Genomic DNA, 18653 nt, shown 5'->3' with positions numbered 1-18653 from the left:
CATAGCAGCTCAAGATCAATGCCTACCAAGAAACTACCAGGCCAACATATTAAAGATCGGCAGTAGCCCAACGTGTCGTGTATGCCAGCAACAAAATGAAACCATTGATCATGTGGTCTCCAAGTGCAGTCTTCTAGCGCCTACAGAGTATCTCAACAGGCATGATAGTGCTGCACAATATATTCACTGGGTAATCTGCAAAAACCTGGATTTGCCCCCATGAAAAAAACTGGTGGGAACACAAACCACCCCCAGTGCTTGAAAATGACCACATCTCACTCCTCTGGAACTTCCCCATTCAAACTGACAGAAAGATAGATGCAAATAGGCCAGACATCATATTGATAGACTTCAGACAAAGAACATGCCTTCTCGTTGATATGACTGTCCCAATCGATATAAACGTATCTGTCAAGACCTACCAAAACTGAGCAAATATAAAGATCTTGAAATAGAAATCAGCAAAATGTGGAACCTGAATACTAAAACAATACCTGTTGTCATAGGTGCCCTGGGAATGATAGCAAAAGGGGCCGATCGCTACCTAACTCAGATGCCAGGAAACCCCAAAATGGCAGAAATTCAAAAGATAGTGCTCATGGGAACTGCTCATATCCTATGCAAAATACTTTCTATGTAATCTCAAGGTTTAAAACAAACATTTAAAAAAAAAATTTTTTTTAGACATCCACTAGTACAACACAAAAAACAACCAAATATATGGCACACTAGGCATAACAACAACTTCCAACTTCCAACTTCCAACGTGAACTTCCAACTTGTCTCTTGAGGTCTACGGGTGAGACTTGGAGCCAACTTGTACAAATATAAAGCAAAAGTCAAACATATAATAATAATAATAATAATAATAATAATAATAATAACTCAGTAAAGAGCCCTAGGACCCATAAGGCCAGAGCTTAACCCCAGTTTCCATGGCATGTAAGGGACTGAGATTACAACCAGCCCCTGGATGGTATGCCAGTCCATTTCAGGGTTAGTTTCTGAGTTATTGCTGGAGCTCATTCCTGGCTGAGTGGACTGAATCATTTTGCTGAAGAGCACAACACACTGCCTGGCCCAGGAACTGAAGAAACCACATGTTCACCATTTCGTCTCTCCTTTCTTTCCTCTCTCTCTCCCTAACTGAGGTAGCCCTGTATCTCCTTCACTGCAGGATACCCATTTCTGTTCCTCTGTTCATACTCTAACCTCTCCTCACCTGACACAAAGCCACCTCCCTCAATACTACCCTCTCCCCAAACACCCCCCAAGTTTAGAGGTCTCCTCTTAGTGGTCCCACTGCTGCTGCTGCTGGTGCACCCAGTCCACTCAGTCTGTAAAGTGGTTGGTATTAGGAGAAGCATTGCAGACAGCAGGGTTCAGTTCAGTCTCCTAACTCACCAAATCCTGTCAGACTGTCCAATGCATTCTAGCATGGGAAATGGTCATTACATGATGATGATGACGATGACGATGATGATGATTAGTGCAAAGCCCAACCCCTAAACCTCCTGCTTTCAGGAGAATAATAACTTTGACTATTTAAAGTTGCTGAAAATTCTCCTTTGGTTCCACTTTTGGCGAGCATTCCGGTGATTCCTGGCAGAAGTTTTCTGCAAATTATGTTCATTCTATTTTCGGTCTTTTAATCAAATGGCAAAAACATGAAAGAAGGGAAATAAAAGAACATCTTTTTTTAAAAAATACAGAGGAATCACGAAGGAAATAAAAGATGCAATTTTCATATTGTCATTCAAAGCTATATGAGTGGCCTCTCAATGTGAGTGTCCACTCATTGTGAGTGTCCCCTCAAGTATCTCTACTCAATGTGATTGTCTTTCCTGTTGGTCAGCAGAAACAGTTTCAGGTTGGCTGACCACAGAGACTTCCAATCCAAACAATATCTGTAATTTGGTATTTTTAGTTTGAAAACCAGAAATATGTTAATAAAGCAACAATTAAAGGGTTTGTATGAAAGGAAATGGGGGGGGGCAGTTGGTGGGGGGCATGAAGTGTCTCAATAACCATCTGAGCATGACTTTGTTCAATATGATGAAAATAGAAATTTGAATGCAGAGACACTTGGATCCTTTTTTGCAGAATAGCAGTAGGTGGTGGCGATGATGGTGGAGGTGGTGGTGGTAGTGGTGGTGGAGGTGGTGGTGGCGGTGGAGGTGGTGGTGGCGATGATGGTGGAGGTGGTGGTGGTAGTGGTTGTGGAGGAAGTGGTGGTAGTGGTGGTGGTGGAAGGTGTTCTTTCTCTTATTGTACTTGCTGTTGCTACTGCTTCTGTTGTTGTTGTTGTCCAACACTAATTTACTCCCCCCCCCCTCCATCCTTATTCCATCAGACATTCAAACCATGACCTTTTGTTTTTGATTTTCTTTTTCATATTTTTTGTTTCCTGAAATTCTGTTCTCTAGACCCCCCCCCCTCTCCACTCTCAAATGTTTTCTTTTTTTATTCTAAGGTAAAAGAGTGTGATCCAAAACAGAGTTGGCTGCTATTTTTAGCCGGTTGAGTAACCATTTAGAGCATTCTTCATTGTGTTTCTCTGAGAAGACTAAAAATTAGAACTTAAAATAAGTCTGTTGTGAGGCAGCACACAACTTGAGTTGCGATAATCACATGGTGGGGAGCTTGCCTGGTGTTTTAGGGGTGGCTACATTGCAGAGCCCTAACTGGGCTTGGAATAACTGATGCCATAAGCAGAGCAGCCATATATTCTCTCGTTGGTGCCAGAGAAAATACCTTAATTGCATTGGATAAAGAAGACAAAGCCATGGTTTTTCCCTGCTGAGATGCAAACAGGGTGTTGGTCAATTGCAACTGCTCAGCTGAGGGACAGAGCGCAGGGTCTGATATGGAAGGATCTGAAAATCCTGAAGACTCAAGGAGCATCACTGGGGATGTATTCAACAGCATCCACAAAACATATCTTGGAACAAACTGAGAATAAATACCAAGCACTCAGCTCGTTTGACTAAAAATGTTTCAAGGTGCTGCCCCAGTCTGGCCGTAGTCTCATAATTGAAACAAGGGGAAGATAAAACATAAAGCTTAAAACTAAGAAGTTTCCCCTTCATTAGTAATTAGTAATTCTAATTAATAAATTCCTTGGTTTCATTTCATGAAATATGTTTCACCCATCCATCCACCCCAGCCTCCAGATGGTTTTGGGTAGAGATAGAAAAAGGGTCACTTGCTACTTTATGGCAGCAGAAACTATTCTAATAAGGGTAGCAATATCAGGGACCAAAATCTTTGTCGGTTGGGGACTTTAGCATATTACTGAACTGCTAGTGAGTGGTGGTTACTTTTTCTCTTTTTTTCTGCTATTTTGCATAAGAAGAGTACACAGCCCATAGCCTTTTTCTAACTACCACATACTGGGAATAAGAACCAGTGTGTTTGATTTTACATCTGTTTTTCCATGCTGGTATGGGTTAGGTGAATATATTCTTGAGATATTGTTTTACAGCTGGATCCTTCCTGCTGCCAAACTGGACATATTTTCTTTCAAGTAAGGGATCTCTTATTTCATAGGTCTTCAAAGCCACAAAACCAGTGGGGGGTTTGTGGACAAGAGAAATGACTGCAGTGTCACTGTTTATAGCTCACTACATTCAAAGAATACATGATTAAAGACACACACACACACACACACACACACACACACACCACGCAGCCATTTCCTCATTGATATGTTTACTATTTCAGGCGGCAAATATGTGCCACGGGCCATCCTCTTGGATTTAGAACCAGGAACAATGGATTCTGTCCGGTCCGGTCCATACGGCAACCTATTTAGACCCGACAACTATGTATTTGGTCAAACAGGAGCTGGCAATAACTGGGCCAAAGGACATTATACAGAGGGCGCTGAACTTGTTGACACTGTTTTAGATGTAATCCGAAAAGAATGCGAAGGTTGTGAATGTGTCCAAGGATTCCAGATGACTCATTCGCTGGGTGGCGGTACTGGAGCTGGTATGGGTACCTTACTGATTAGTAAAATCCGGGAAGAATACCCGGATCGAATCATGACTACATTTTCTGTGATGCCTTCTCCCAAAGTAAGTTGACATAATTAACCTCCACTAACAGCAAATTAACCATTTCTCTTCTTTCAGTTATGATACAATCTCATCTCTTTCTCCTTCTCTTGCACTTTCTCTTCTCTTGCACTCTCTCTTCATCCCTCTCTATCTCTCTGTGTCACTCTCCATCTTATTCTCTCACTCATTCACTCTTACATGCACTCATGCACACACATATCCTCACATCATCATCATCATTTAACGTCTGCTTTCCATGCTGGCTTGAGTTGGATGGAAAGTCGGAAGGTTGCACTCAGCTCCAATCTGTTCTGGCAATGTTTCTACAGCTGGATGCCCTTCCTAACGCCAACCACTCCGAGAGTGTAGTGGGTGCTTTTTACGTGCCACTGGCACAGGAACCAGTCACGTGAGCCTGGCATCGCTCATGTTCAGATGGTGATTTTTACATGCCACTAGCATGGGAGCCAGTCATGAGGCACTGACCACAGCTATGAATTTGGTTTTACTTGGCTCAACAGGTCTTCTCAAGCTTATCACATTGCCCAATGTATCAAGGGTACTCTCAAATGGGCTGGACATGCAACACTGACTTCGGCCATGACTGCAATCTCACTTTAGTTGCTGGATCTTCTCAATCACAGCATATTTCTAAAGGTCTCAGTCTCCGGTCATTGCCTCTGTGAGACCCAATTTTGGAAGGTCATGCTTCACCACTTCATCCCATGTCTTCCTGGGTCTACCTCTACCACAGTTTCCTTCCACAGTTAGGGTGTGGCACTTCTTCACAAAGCTGTCCACATCCATACGTAACACATGACCATACCAGCAGAGTCAACTCTCTTGCACACCACATTTAATGCTTCTTATGTCCAACTTTTCTCTCAGGGTGCTCACAAGAGTGGCTGTGTGGTAAGAAACTTGGTTCCCAACCACATGGTTCCAGGTTCAGTCCCACTGCATGGCACATTCAACAAATGTCTTCTACTATAGCATAGAGCTGACCAAAGCCTTGTGAGTAGATGTGGTTGATGGAAACTGAAAGAAGCCCGTCGTGTGTGTGTGTATATATATATATATATATATATATTTTAACCTATATATATATATATATATATATATATATATATATACATATATACATACATATATCTATATCTATACATATATACATGCATACATATATATATATATATATATATATATATATATATATATATATATATATATATATGTATATGTATTTGTGTGTCTGTTTTCCCACACCATCGCTTGACAACTGATGTTGGTGTGTTTACATTCCCATAACTTAGCAGTTCAGCAAAAGAGACCGATAGAATAAGTACTAGGCTTACAAAGAATAAGTCCTGGAGTCGATTTGTTTGACTAAAGGCAGTGCTCCAGCATGGCTGTAGTCAAAATGACTGAAACAAGTAAACAACTAAAAGAATATGGCCTCCGTGCCAGTGGCACATAAAAAGCACCATCCGACCGTGGCCGTTGCCAGCCTTGCCTGGCCCCCGTGCTGGTGGCATGTAAAAAGCACCATCCGATCGTGGCCGTTTGCCAGTCCCGTCTGGCACGTAAAAAGCACCCACTACACTCATGGAGTGGTTGGCATTAGGAAGGGCATCCAGCCGTAGAAACATTGCCAGATCAGACTGGGCCTGGTGCAGCCTCCTGGCTTCCCAGACCCCAGTTGAACCGTCCAACCCATGCTAGCATGGAAAACGGACGCTAAATGATGATGATGATGATGATGATATATATATATACACACACACACGTGCACACACACACACACACACACACACACACATGCACACACATATACACATACACACATAACTAAATATACATATATATATGGATACATGCACTCACATATGCACACTTCATCATTATCATTGTCATCATTGTCATTTTAACATCCACTTTTCAATGCTTGTACGAGTCAGACAAAACTTGTTGAAGCAGATTGTCTATGGCTGGATGCTCTTTCTATCGTCAACCACCCTCACCAGTCTCCACTGAACAGCTCAATGGCTGGACATGTCTTCATGGAAAAGCAACGATAAGCTTTGTATGAATGGGAACTTCGTTTTCAATCAGTATGAAAATGCCAAGACAAGGGGAAGCACAAGCTCATACTCACCCTCACGCACACACACACATACACACACACACACACACACACACACACACACACACACACACACACATACACACACACACACACACGTCACAAGTCCACCATAACACAATTCCTGGCTAATGTCTCACCCAGAAACCTCTGTAAACTACTAAATTTCTGAAAAAGCAGAGGTTGTAACAAACAAAAGCCTCAATCTAAATCCAGTTAAATGAAAGCCTTAATCTAAATGCAGTTAATCTAAATCCAGTTAAACTTGAACTGCAAACAATAGAAACAATTAAACTATATTGAGTCCTGCATCAAACATTAGAAGTATCCTGTAAAAAACTACAATTAGGGATACATTAAAGAATGAAACAAAAAAAAAAACCCACATAAATATCACAACAGTAGTTTAATGTAAATAGACACAGACATCCCATCATCAGCTGTTCCATTGGAAATCATTGTGGTTTCTACACCAAACAATATTCAGTTGAATGGTGTCCAGAGTGTCGAAAGAATATTTATACACTGTGTGAACTACAAGATATAACCAAAAAGAGCAAAATGAAAAGAAAATGCCACTAGATACCCATATGTTTTATAGGAGAGTCTCCATAACACATAGCAAAAACATATAAATTTCCAAATCAATATAAAATGTAAATCTGGAACACTACAAGGTTTATACCCAAAATTCCTTATGAAGAATGAAATTAATTTGGTGTTTATCCTATTAATTTCATTCATCATAAGGAATTTTTGATATAAACCTTGTAGTGTTCCAGATTTAAAGAATTACAGATTTTAAAGGATAAGCACCAAATTATTGCTTATTTAATGAAATTATAATAGAAATAAATGAACAACCATAAACTACAGCTTGTAAAATTCTGTGAATTAATGATTTCTGAAAAGGAATTAAATGAGGATATTATACTCATGCTAATTGAGCAATGGGCCAATTAAAATTAGAAACAACACAAAAAAACCCCCATCACCCCCATTGGCTAACACAGATGTTGCCTGTAACCTTGAAACCAAATATGAAACCAAAAATATAATACAAAGTAGAAAGATTTGGTTGAAGCTTTACCAACATTGACAGCAGAATAATAATAAGGATCCCAAAATAGTTCATGTCTTAGATTTGGTTCATTAGTTAAGATTGTTTACTTGTTGACATAAGGTAATAAAAAAATAAGATAATGAGTCTCAACTAGAAGAGGGGAGAAGCGCATAACAAGAAGGATCACAACTTTCAGAGATGTTCCTTCCTAACACTGTACATCCAGTGCTACCTAGGTGGACTTTGACACCATTTAAAGAATAACATCTTTCAAACAAAATGCAATTTCAAAACAAATGCGATATCATTTCACGCTTCTCCATTAATTTCCAGTCAACTTGCTGTTTTCAAAATAACCATGAAATTTCTCCTGTCGTTATAAGCATAATAATAATATTGTAATATGTATTTCATTACATTCTGCTATCGCTTAATAAAGGAAATATTTTCTTTCGCAGGTATCCGACACAGTTGTCGAACCTTACAATGCCACCCTGTCTGTCCACCAATTGGTTGAGAACACAGACGAAACCTTTTGTATTGATAATGAGGCTCTCTATGACATATGTTTCCGGACCCTCAAGCTACCCAATCCTACCTATGGGGATTTGAACCATCTTGTATCAGCAACAATGTCTGGCGTCACCACCTGCCTTCGCTTCCCAGGACAACTGAATGCTGACCTACGAAAACTTGCAGTCAACATGGTGCCATTTCCTCGGCTCCACTTTTTCATGCCCGGTTTCGCTCCACTCACATCCCGCGGCAGCCAACTGTATCGCTCGCACAGCGTTTCTGACTTGACACAGCAACTGTTCGATGCCAAAAATATGATGGCTGCCTGCGATCCTCGTCACGGCCGTTATTTAACTGTTGCCGCCGTCTTCAGAGGACAGATGTCTATGAAAGAGGTTGATGAGCAGATGTTTAGCATTCAAAATAAGAATAGTCCCTTCTTTGTTGAGTGGATCCCTAACAATGTGAAAACTGCTGTCTGTGACATCCCACCCACAGGTCTGGAGATGTCCGCTACCTTCATTGGTAACAGCACCGCAATCCAGGAAATCTTTAAGCGAATATCAGAACAATTCACAGCAATGTTCCGACGCAAAGCTTTCCTACATTGGTACACAGGAGAAGGAATGGATGAAATGGAATTTACAGAAGCTGAGTCAAACATGAATGATTTGGTGTCAGAGTATCAACAGTACCAAGAGGCTCGGGCCACCGATTCCGATGAATATGATGAGGAAGATCAATATAATGAACAAGAATAAACAAATAACATTGCAGTTACTGTTGCCATACCAATTCAATAACGATAATGATCGTATTTATAATAATAATAATAATAATAATAATAATAATAATGATGATGATAACGGTGATGATGATCATTTCTTTGGCTTAGGTGCATGAGTACTTCTGTAAATGAATGGAAAACTGTTTATTATGTTGATCTCAGTATATTACTGGGTTGTATACACATACACACACGTATACACACACACACACATATATATATGTATATATACATGCACACATGTATATGAGTGTTTGTATGTGCATATATATATATATATATATATATATATATATATATATATATATACATACATACATGTGTATGTATGTATGCATATGAACAATAAATATTCTTCAGTGAGCTTTTGCAGCTGATTGATGTTGGCCCAACTCATTCCAAATGCTTCCAATCTATCCTGCTTAATTAATTACAACAAAACTAAAGCAGTACACAACATTACCAACATTCTACTGAACTTTGCATTGCTTGGATGTGACAGAATCGTCTTTCTGAGTTCCTCAGAGATGCTGGAATAAAAACTGGACTTCCATTTTTCATTTCTCCTGTTAATATTTTGCTATGTTTTGCAATAAAGATAAGAAAACAATTGTTACAAAACTAAAATTTTGCAGTTTTACACAGCTTGGACACTTGACCACGATATTGTGAGAAAGAAGAGAAAAACTATCCATTGTTTGGAAAAAATGTTAAATATAATGTTATGGCTTCAATAAACAATTTTAAATGCAACAAAATATATGAAAAAATGAAATAAAGCCAAAAATAAGTCTTCCTTTAAGCATTAATTATTCAAGATTTCTTATGTTGTTACTGAAGTTCTTAGATATTTTTCTCTTAGAACAAGTCATCCACCCTATCTGCTTCTCATCAAGTTGAAAATTTCAAGGCTGCAACAATCAAAAGCTAGATTGTAGTGATGCTAGAGTAAAAGCATATAAATGTGTGTTGTGTGCATAAGGTAAGGTGGAGAGGAAACTCAGTCAGACTCCAAGTGAGCAAAGAACACAGGTAAGATTGCTTTGAGTGTGTAGCAGTTGTGATGTGGGTGGAATATGCATAGTATTGAGGAAGAAATGGGCAGATGAAGTAATTAAGGTAATTAGAGAATGTGATAAGATAATTAAGCTAGACTAATCCTGGATAATATAACAGCAACACTGATGTCTGCAGGCAAGCCACATTTGAACTGTCAGATGAAGAGAATAAGACTAACCCCATTATTATGTCATTATGATCCAAGACCCAAGGATAACATCCACATCAAAAGAAATATAAATGTTACTGTATAGACTCCATTCAATGTGCCAGGGGCAATGGTTTCAATGAATCCAGATGAAACTTGTACGGAGGAGAGGCAAAGCACTGAACAATGCTTCAGACAATTGGTAGACACTGTGTTCTGCTGGTTCGAGGTCAGAAGAACCACCTGACTGCTTTGTTCCATGAAAGAATCTATCAACTCCATGAGTTCAGACATACATTCTCACTCAATTCCATATAAATACAAATATAGAAGAAGCAAACAAGGAGACAGACAGACAGACGTGAAGCAGATGTTGAGTAGGGGGGGGGCATGTCATGAATAAGGTTGGAAATGGTGAAGAAAGGATATTAATCAAGCAGTTGATTATAGTAATTTGGTCGAATGGTTAAACTACTACTACTACTACTACTACTACTACTCCTTTCTATTATAAGCACAAGGCCTGAAATATTTGGGGGTGGGGGTTACATTGATCCCAATATTTCACCAATTCTTATTTCATCGACCCTGAAAGGATGAAAGGCAAACTCAACCTCGGTGGAATTTGAACTCAGAATGTAAACATGAACAAAATGCCGCCAAACATTTTATCCTGGATGCTAATGATTCTGCCAGGTCGTTGCCTTACTGACACTAATAATAATAATGATAATAATAAAAGAAGTGAAATAGAACCAGTATGTGTTTATTATTGGTACAATGACCGTCCCAACAGAACAAAACCAACAAAACAGTTATTTTATTGACCAGCTTATTTTGGTATATATTGGAATTCTGAGTTTAATAATTTATCTGAGAATAAGCACATTTATCTTTAAGACAACTTAAGTATAAAATGGGAGCTAGCATATGGTAAACTAAGAATTATTAATCAACGAATTAAATATTGAACGCAGCAAAACATCAAATCTTATCTTAAGCAATGTTAGCGACCATGTAGGACATGTTTCGGTTATATTAACTCTCATTAGTTACGGTCTCGCCGTCTCTGCCGAATCTTTGAAAGAATAGAGGGAGATTATAGTTTCTTCGTTAATAAAAACTGAATCATACTTGTAACCTATTGTTATTTGGAAAGGAATAAACATTCTTACTGGTTCTGCGTCGGTTACGACGGCGACGAGGCTTCCAGTTGATCTGATCAACAGAACAGCCCGCTCGTATAATAAACGTGCAAGTGGCTGAGCACTCCACAGACATGTGTACCTATTTCTTTACTGCATTCCGCAGACATGTGTACCCTTAACGTCGTTCTCAGGGAGATTCAGTGTGACAGGGCCGGCCTTTGTGAATGACAGGTACAACTTATTTTCACCAGCTGAGTGAGATGGAGCAATGTGAAATAAAGTGTCTTGCTCAAGGACACAACGCACAGCCGGAAATCAGACTCACGACAGCCCAACACCGTAACCACTGAGCCACGCGCCTTCACTTCCAACCCTAGGCTCGGAGTTGGATAAGGAACTCTCGTTTTATGAATTTATCCTTTTCAATTTAATCTGTTATTTTTCGTAGAAATAGAAAATAGTATCAAGGGAGGGAACTAATTTTAGTCAATGGTATTTATAAGTCCTCTCCCTTGAATGAAATATCTGAAGCGGTCGAATTCAATAGGACCAAGGATGACGCACAGAACCCGAGACATGGTTTCATGCGGCAGGAGGCAAGAAAACTTGGCCAACTACAAACATCCCATGCATATCCTGCAGACAAGGCCTGCTGAGTGAAGCAGATGATTGAGAGTGTGCTGCAGATCTCCCAGAGTGGAACGACTACCCAGAGGTCATCAAGAAAACCGGCTCGAGACCCGACATAGTGCTCCACTCCCAGAATGCCAAGGAGACCCTCCTGATCGAACTCACTGTGCCTTACGAAACCAGGAGTGAAAATGCCCATGTCAACAAGACAGAAAAGTACGCCGACTTGGCCAGAGACCTGGGGGACGCTGGATTCAAAACCAAAGTCTCCGCAGTCGAGGTTGGTGTCAGGGGATTTGTAGGCTCATCTGCCTACACCCTCACGAAACAGCTGTCCATCTCTGAAAGAAGCAGAACCTTGAGGGTCATGGGAGAAGCGGCGGAGAAAGCCTCAAGTTGGATCTGGTCGAAGAGGAACAAAGGTCAACTTCATAAGGCTTAATTTGCCCCAATTCAAGCGAATGCCAGATTGGTGTAGTAGTGTAGGAGCTGGCGATCCGGGTTCGAATCCCGCTGGGACCGTAAGAAAAAAAGAACCCTCACACCTGGGTTGTCCGAGTGCTCGCCAGTGTATCCAGTGTACTTAGCCCTTCTCGGGGCTGCGGCACACGTCAGAGCAGTGCGAGAAACCAGAGAAACCAATCCCACCGAAAGCTTACTAAAACAGACTCGAGTGTGTCCCGACCCCACTAGAGTGTCAGGAGTTAAGGGCCGACCCCCTTGCCTCAAGAAGGTTTATCCTATGAGGATCACCTGCTGTTACGCTCTCGCCGAGTTTGATTTGCATCTGTCCTGCTTATACATTTGTGTAAGAACTAGACAACGAAATAGTTTATTGTTTCTTCCAGCTGAGAGTATAATTTCCATTCGTTTTGATTATTTTTCATTCGGTATTTGGACCTTGAACTACGCAGCCTCTGATGCATTTTCTTCTGATAGAATGGGTGTGTTCCATGAAGCGGTCTTTTTTCCCAGCACCATTTCACCAGTTCTTATTTCATCAACCCTGAAAAGATGAAATTATTCAGATTTGACTTAATTTCATTGCTTTCATTTTCTGTTATGTGGCTATACAGGTCTTAGGTCAGGGAAAATATTGGGGGTCATACACCGTTGCCGCGCGGTGCTGCATTCACCATTTGACGGTATCTGCTTGGGGCCAATCTTCCGAGGAGTTTCCCACCCAGTCCCCATCTCTGCAAGACAATCCTCATCCGCCGTGACCATGGCCGACCAACCTGAGGCATCACCCCAGCCAGAGAAGACAACACGATATACAGGATCCATCTTAGAGAATCGAGCACAGGAAATAATAAAATCGATGCGGTGCTGGTAATATATTTTATGAACCTGGTAAGATTTAAACTGAGAATGTAAACCACTGTATTTAAATGTCGGAGTTATTTTGTCTGGTGTTCTAACGGTTCAAGTAAACCCACCGCCTGTGGCAAGTGTAAAAATACCACAGAATGAAACGAGTGGGCGTTGCTGTTTGGACGCTGACGATTGGGCCCAGCTGAGTGGACACTCAGTTTGTCTTAGTGACAGTAGGTTTTGACACGGGGGTGGGGGAGCAGAGAAACACACGTGTACGTGCATACAGAAATATATATATATATATATATATATATACTGATAAGAAGTGGGAAAGAGAAACATTACAATTTTCTCTTTATTGCGAATTTGATCAACAGCATGGAACTGAGGACAGTCTTCTAAAAACATTTATCTTTTGTGGTTGGGTTGTGAAAAAGATCTGTAAAACACTGTCTTACGCTTCAGAATGTCACCAGGATCGTTGATCAAAGTAGATCCGTGCAGAAGAGCAATGATTGATTAGGACCAAAATGCATGTGTAACCGACTGATGAAGCGAAGGCGGAAATTCTTTAGACTCACCAAATGTAACCGACAGATGTGTCTGAACATCGAAGTTACTAAGTGTAGTGCTAAGATCTAAATGGTCAGCATATGTAGCGTACCAATGTAAGGTTCTCACGTCGGGGGTACCAATCATATCGAACAGATGAAAAGTCATTTGACGTAGAAACAGCGGTTCTTGTTCCGCGTCGGATCGCGATACGAAGAGAGTCGAAGGCAGGACGAAACAACGTAAGAGCAACACCGAAGAGGAAAGGAATAATATTCACCAATTTATTTGCCAGCGGTTAACGACACGAAGTAGTAATTGACGATAGTGTTGACGTGCTAGTCTCTCACAGGATGTAAAAACGTGCAAACTGTACGTTCTGCTGACAGAGAGGAAAAAAGGGTAAGGGTTACATTGTCCCTTTCCATTCGGTCGATGCTATGCTATGCGGAAAGCCAATTGCCCCGGTTGGAGTTACATTCTCCCTTATCGCAAACCCAACACAGCCCTTTTCCAAAAGAAACTCCAGCTGCAATCCATTCCATGTAGCTGCTCCAAAGCCGCTCCCTAAGCAGGTTTGTCAATGTATGCTTCCAGTTTCTCAAATCTGAACACAAAATGAGCCATATTGATTTTTATGATTGGTTTTAACAATATTGGTGTAAAGTTGTATAATGTTAGAAAGTTCTGGTTATGAGAAGTACAAAATTCTGCGATGCAAGAAAAGAGCCAAAGCGTTGTCGAGGCTGCGCTGCTCCCGTCGACCTCTTCCCTGCTTACGCTCCTGTGTCCGTCATAGAGATTAAGGCGAAAGACTCCCAGGCAACAGGCGTTCGTGTCTCTAAGTATCAACTACCTTGTGATCCCCTGACAAGAAAATAGTCAAGAAAATTAGTGGAATTATCAACTACAGCTTTCATATTGGTTTCCTTCTGTCAGTGTCACCCAACCAACGTAGTGAAGTTTTATTTGAGAGATTTTCTGACTAGAACTCGTGGGGTAGTGTATCACTCCCAATGGTTTTACTACATCCTCAGTCATCCACTCGATTGTCTGTGGTTCCATTCCCTTATGTTAGGATGCCTGTTGGTCGGATTCATTGGTTCTTTCGGCAGCTTTTGCTTTTGTATTGCTGGATTCCCAGCAACCTTCGTCACTAGGCTAGTCTGGTGGACATATCAATTCAGTTGTCGACGACCTTACACTGTAACGGGTTGTTTTACACACACACATTTGTTCCAAGTTGATGACTTATCACGCCACCGTAAGATAAACTTCGAAGTCACAGTTAACTTTTCAAACCGTTCACTCTATTCAACGTACCGAACGCTTTATTAAACGACTCTTTTACGTTTTACATAACTAAAAACAATAGCGTACAGACATACACTATTATTTTTAGTTATGCACGACAAAAAATGGTTAAAGGCAAATAACACAGCGTGGCCGAGTTTTAACAAGGACAAAGTCTAATAAGTAGCATACATTCATCATTTATATCAATTACCCTAGCTTGCCATTAATTGGGAGAGAGAGAGAGAGAGAGAGAGAGAGAGAGAGAGAGACAGAGAGACAGAGAGAGAGAGAGAGACTCTGTCTCCAAATTCTAATCAGCGGACTTGTAGAAAAGAAAAATTGCAAAGGAATGGATTATTATTTTCTTTTGTGAAATTATTTTTTGTCCAAGAAGTTAATTTTTTAAAACTTTCTCTTCCAATGCTGTACCCGTTTTCAGTAAATTTACGCTATTAGATCCGCCTCACAACACGGGTATAAGAGTAATAATTTACTTATTATTATTTATTTTTTTCGGTTAATCAGGTCTGAAGGGCAGAGTCCATCTATAGAATCTCTGAAACAGATCGGAAGGAGAAAAGAACGCATTTCTACACCCGAGTTCCGACTCGAAGGTATGTAGCAGAGTGAACTTCGATCAAGGTAAGCTAGGACTCGGCAGGGGTGTTTAGAGCAGGTGACCGATTAAAGACTAAGACCCGACATCTTGTATATCCATAAGTGCAAACTTATGTACTAAATGTACATATATGCAAACTTATGTACTAAATGTACATATACATATGATACAAATAAGAAAATGGAGAAACAAATTTTGACCAAAATAAATTTGTTTCTCCATTTTCATATTTGTATTATAAATTTACGGTAAAAATATTTCTTTACCTTCACCCGTTTAATACAATAAATGGGTTAATTGCATTGCAATTAAAAACATTTATGTCTTAAAAATTTGGGTACTGTACCAACAGTATATTGGATAAATGTTATCCCACAGCGGGTTACGCCCATAACCTCTACCTTACTTTGTATTATATATGGGTGTATATATATATACATGTTAGAATATATATATGTATATATACATGTATATATATATATATGTATATATACATGTATATATATATATATATATATGTTAGAAGTATTGGGGGTGATGTACAGATTTAATACACATGAAAGAAAAAAAGGTGTTCAGAATGCTGGATGGTTGTAAAAATATATATTTATTTACATATATATTATTTCTTCATATAAGCCTAACCAGCCGAAATAGCTCAGTTGGGAGAGCGTTAGACTGAAGATCTAAAGGTCCCTGGTTCAATCCCGGGTTTCGGCATCCAGTGGCTGGTCTGCTTTTTATAGGCGTAGGAGTGGCTGTGTGGTAAGTAGCTTGCTAACAAACCACATGGTCCCGGGTTCAGTCCCACTGCGTGGCATCTTGGGCAAGTGTCTTCTACTATAGCCCCTGGCCTTGTGAGTGGATTTGGTAGACGGAAACTGTCGTATATATGTATATATATGTGTGTTTGTCCCCCTAGCCTTGCTTGACAACCGATGCTGGTGTGTTTACGTCCCCGTAACTTAGCGGTTCGGCAAAAGAGACCGATAGATTAAGTACTGGGCTTACAAAGAATAAGTCCCGGGTCGAGTTGCTCGACTAAAGGCGGTGCTCCAGCATGGCCGCAGTCAAAATGACTGAAACAAGTAAAAGAAAGAAAAGAAAGAAGAATTAGCGCTTTCAATTACTCAGAAACTACAGGAGTAATTGAAAGCGCTAATATGAAGAAATAATATATGATATGTAAATAAATATATATTTTTACAACCATCCAGCATTCTGAACACCTTTTTTTCTTTCATATATATATATATATATACACACAGACACACACAGATATCTGTGTGTGTCTGTATAAAGGCCCTCAACTTTGGCTGCCAGACCACAATGTCGGCCATGTCGTTTAAAAATGAAAAAAAAACAACCGGAAGTGGTGTACATCTACTTCCTGTCAGTATTAAAATCCATTCAAATTTCTTCAACAGACAAAAAATTACTTGAAAACCTTCTTTTGTCGAATCGCGCGTCGGCCGTTTATTTTCCCATGCAGTCCGGGTGTCTATTCCCGTTCACATCTTCACACTATCAGTGAAAGAAAAGAAAACTAAAGTTATAAATAAGGTAAAGCATTTCTCAATGTTTGTTTTCGTTTTGTGCAGAGAGGAGCAAAGAAGTCTCCTCTGAGATGAATAGAAACGATAATGATAGACCTTTATTCGTCCCAGGGGCCACGGTTTGACACGACCCCAGATTCATTAGGAAAATACATTAATTATGAAAACGATGATAATTCCTAATGTAAATAAGGCCACATATTGGCGGGGGGGGGGGGAACTAAGGTTGATGAGTTCGGTTCTAACCGGGACCACTCTGCGATACAAGTACCCATCAGTTCCTCGTCTCTCCCCGGCTTTTTTATGAATTCGGAATTATGAAAGTAGCAAAGAAACCCTAAGTACCTACTACAGTGCGTGTGTTTATTTTGTTCGTCTGGTGCTCTACCGAATCTGCTATTTACCTGTGTTAACGAGGCCAACTTTGTCTTTCTAACTTCCTCGGGATTATTAATGAATTAATAAAAAATATTCGCCTAATATTTTGCGGCGTCATTATAATCATTTATGCCGTCCTCATCTTGGCATTTCTGATTTCAATTTTCTGTATTAGAAACCGATAATGGTGATGTTAAACGTTTGAAGAATTTGTGACGGAGCTCGAAGATTTAATCCTATCCAGGATTTTCTTTTTTAAGCACCTTCCAATTTCTGGTGTTAATACAGTTTTGCTTTTGGGTTTGTGTGGTGCAAAACTGAACTAGCCCCCAATATTTTTGCAACTAAAATGTTATTACACGCACACGTGTATATATAAAGTGAGTGTATATGTAAATACATTTCTTGTACACAGACGTGAACACACACACACACGTGTGCGTGTGTTCACGTCTGTGTACAAGAAATGTATTTACATATACACTCACTTTATATATATTGAAAATATCTGTTAGATATCTATTTATATTTGTAGGGTGTAACTAAAATCTTTTCCAGGCAGAATATTATTTTTAAAAGATTTGGAGTCAGAATCCAACCGTAGTCGCGGCTGCATTTCGTTGTATCCCTTCTTATACCAAACTCGACCGAGATCGCCTCTGCTCTTGTAATAATTATATTTATATAATTATATATGCATTCTAACACCCTGCTTGCCTATCGGGTCTAAATTGCGAACAGTCACCTTGATTATTTATATAAACTCGTATTCATTTTGTTCATTTTGAAATTGTAGCCTTCAATCTTGATTCTAGATCAGAAATGTTTACGAAGTTATGTTCGAAACACTAGTATATGTATCGTTACAATTTGTCTCCGTCAGATAATTTTATTAAACTCTTCGAAGTTGTTAAGTAAACGATGCTTTAAGGGATAATAACCTAACAACATTTATTTGTTTTCGCCTGTTAGTGGTTAATTTTCATTCGGCATAAATTTAATGAAATAGCTGACCGAGTTTCGATTGCTAGTAATTATATTTCACTTGCTTTATTATTATTAATAGCCTTTAAACGAAGACAAATTCATCAACTGCTACATTAATGCATCGCGTTTATAAACACAGTTTGTTGCTAATGAGGGAACCTCGACATGATTGCCTGATACTCAAGAAAGAGAAGCGAAATATCCCTCAACATCCTACCGCCTTAACAAACAACATTGTCACACAGGATAATGTCCCATATACAGTATGCATGAGGAGAGAATGTCACGAGTGGATGGATCATCTTTGTTCTAAATCTGCTTGGTTTGGGCTTACCAGGTGATGAGAGAAATGCAGAGCAGGTGCTTCTTGTATTAGTCTTCCATGGGTATTTG

The 18653-nt window shown here is 39.7% G+C and overlaps 2 protein-coding genes and 1 non-coding gene across 8 annotated transcripts in view; all 3 read left to right on the top strand.

Annotated features, from left to right (window-relative positions):
* LOC115223542 (tubulin beta chain) overlaps positions 1-8634 on the top strand; it is a 38122-nt gene extending 29488 nt beyond the window's left edge. For all 5 annotated transcript variants that reach the window (XM_029794179.2, XM_029794177.2, XM_029794178.2 and 2 more), the window contains exons 4-5: positions 3724-4079; positions 7726-8634. In XM_029794179.2, coding sequence (XP_029650039.1) covers positions 3724-4079; positions 7726-8544 — 1175 coding nt within the window. In that variant the 3' untranslated portion in view covers positions 8545-8634. The remainder of the gene's footprint in view (positions 1-3723; positions 4080-7725) is intronic.
* A 7352-nt stretch (positions 8635-15986) lies between these two features.
* Positions 15987-16059, top strand: Trnaf-gaa. The gene has a single exon. It is a non-coding gene; the product is annotated as a tRNA-Phe (tRNA).
* Positions 16060-16716: 657 nt separating this feature from the next.
* LOC115223511 (transcription elongation factor 1 homolog) overlaps positions 16717-18653 on the top strand; it is a 12510-nt gene continuing 10573 nt past the window's right edge. Inside the window, exon 1 of one of the 2 annotated variants that reach the window (XM_029794132.2) lies at positions 16717-16902. The gene's annotated coding sequence lies outside the window, so the exon portion shown is untranslated. The remainder of the gene's footprint in view (positions 16903-18653) is intronic. The other variant, XM_029794131.2, reaches the window with a different exon arrangement.

This window comes from Octopus sinensis, linkage group LG23, assembly GCF_006345805.1.
Source record: "Octopus sinensis linkage group LG23, ASM634580v1, whole genome shotgun sequence".
Classification (NCBI taxonomy): Eukaryota; Metazoa; Mollusca; class Cephalopoda; order Octopoda; family Octopodidae; genus Octopus; species Octopus sinensis.
This window is presented reverse-complemented; position numbering and strand designations above follow the sequence as displayed.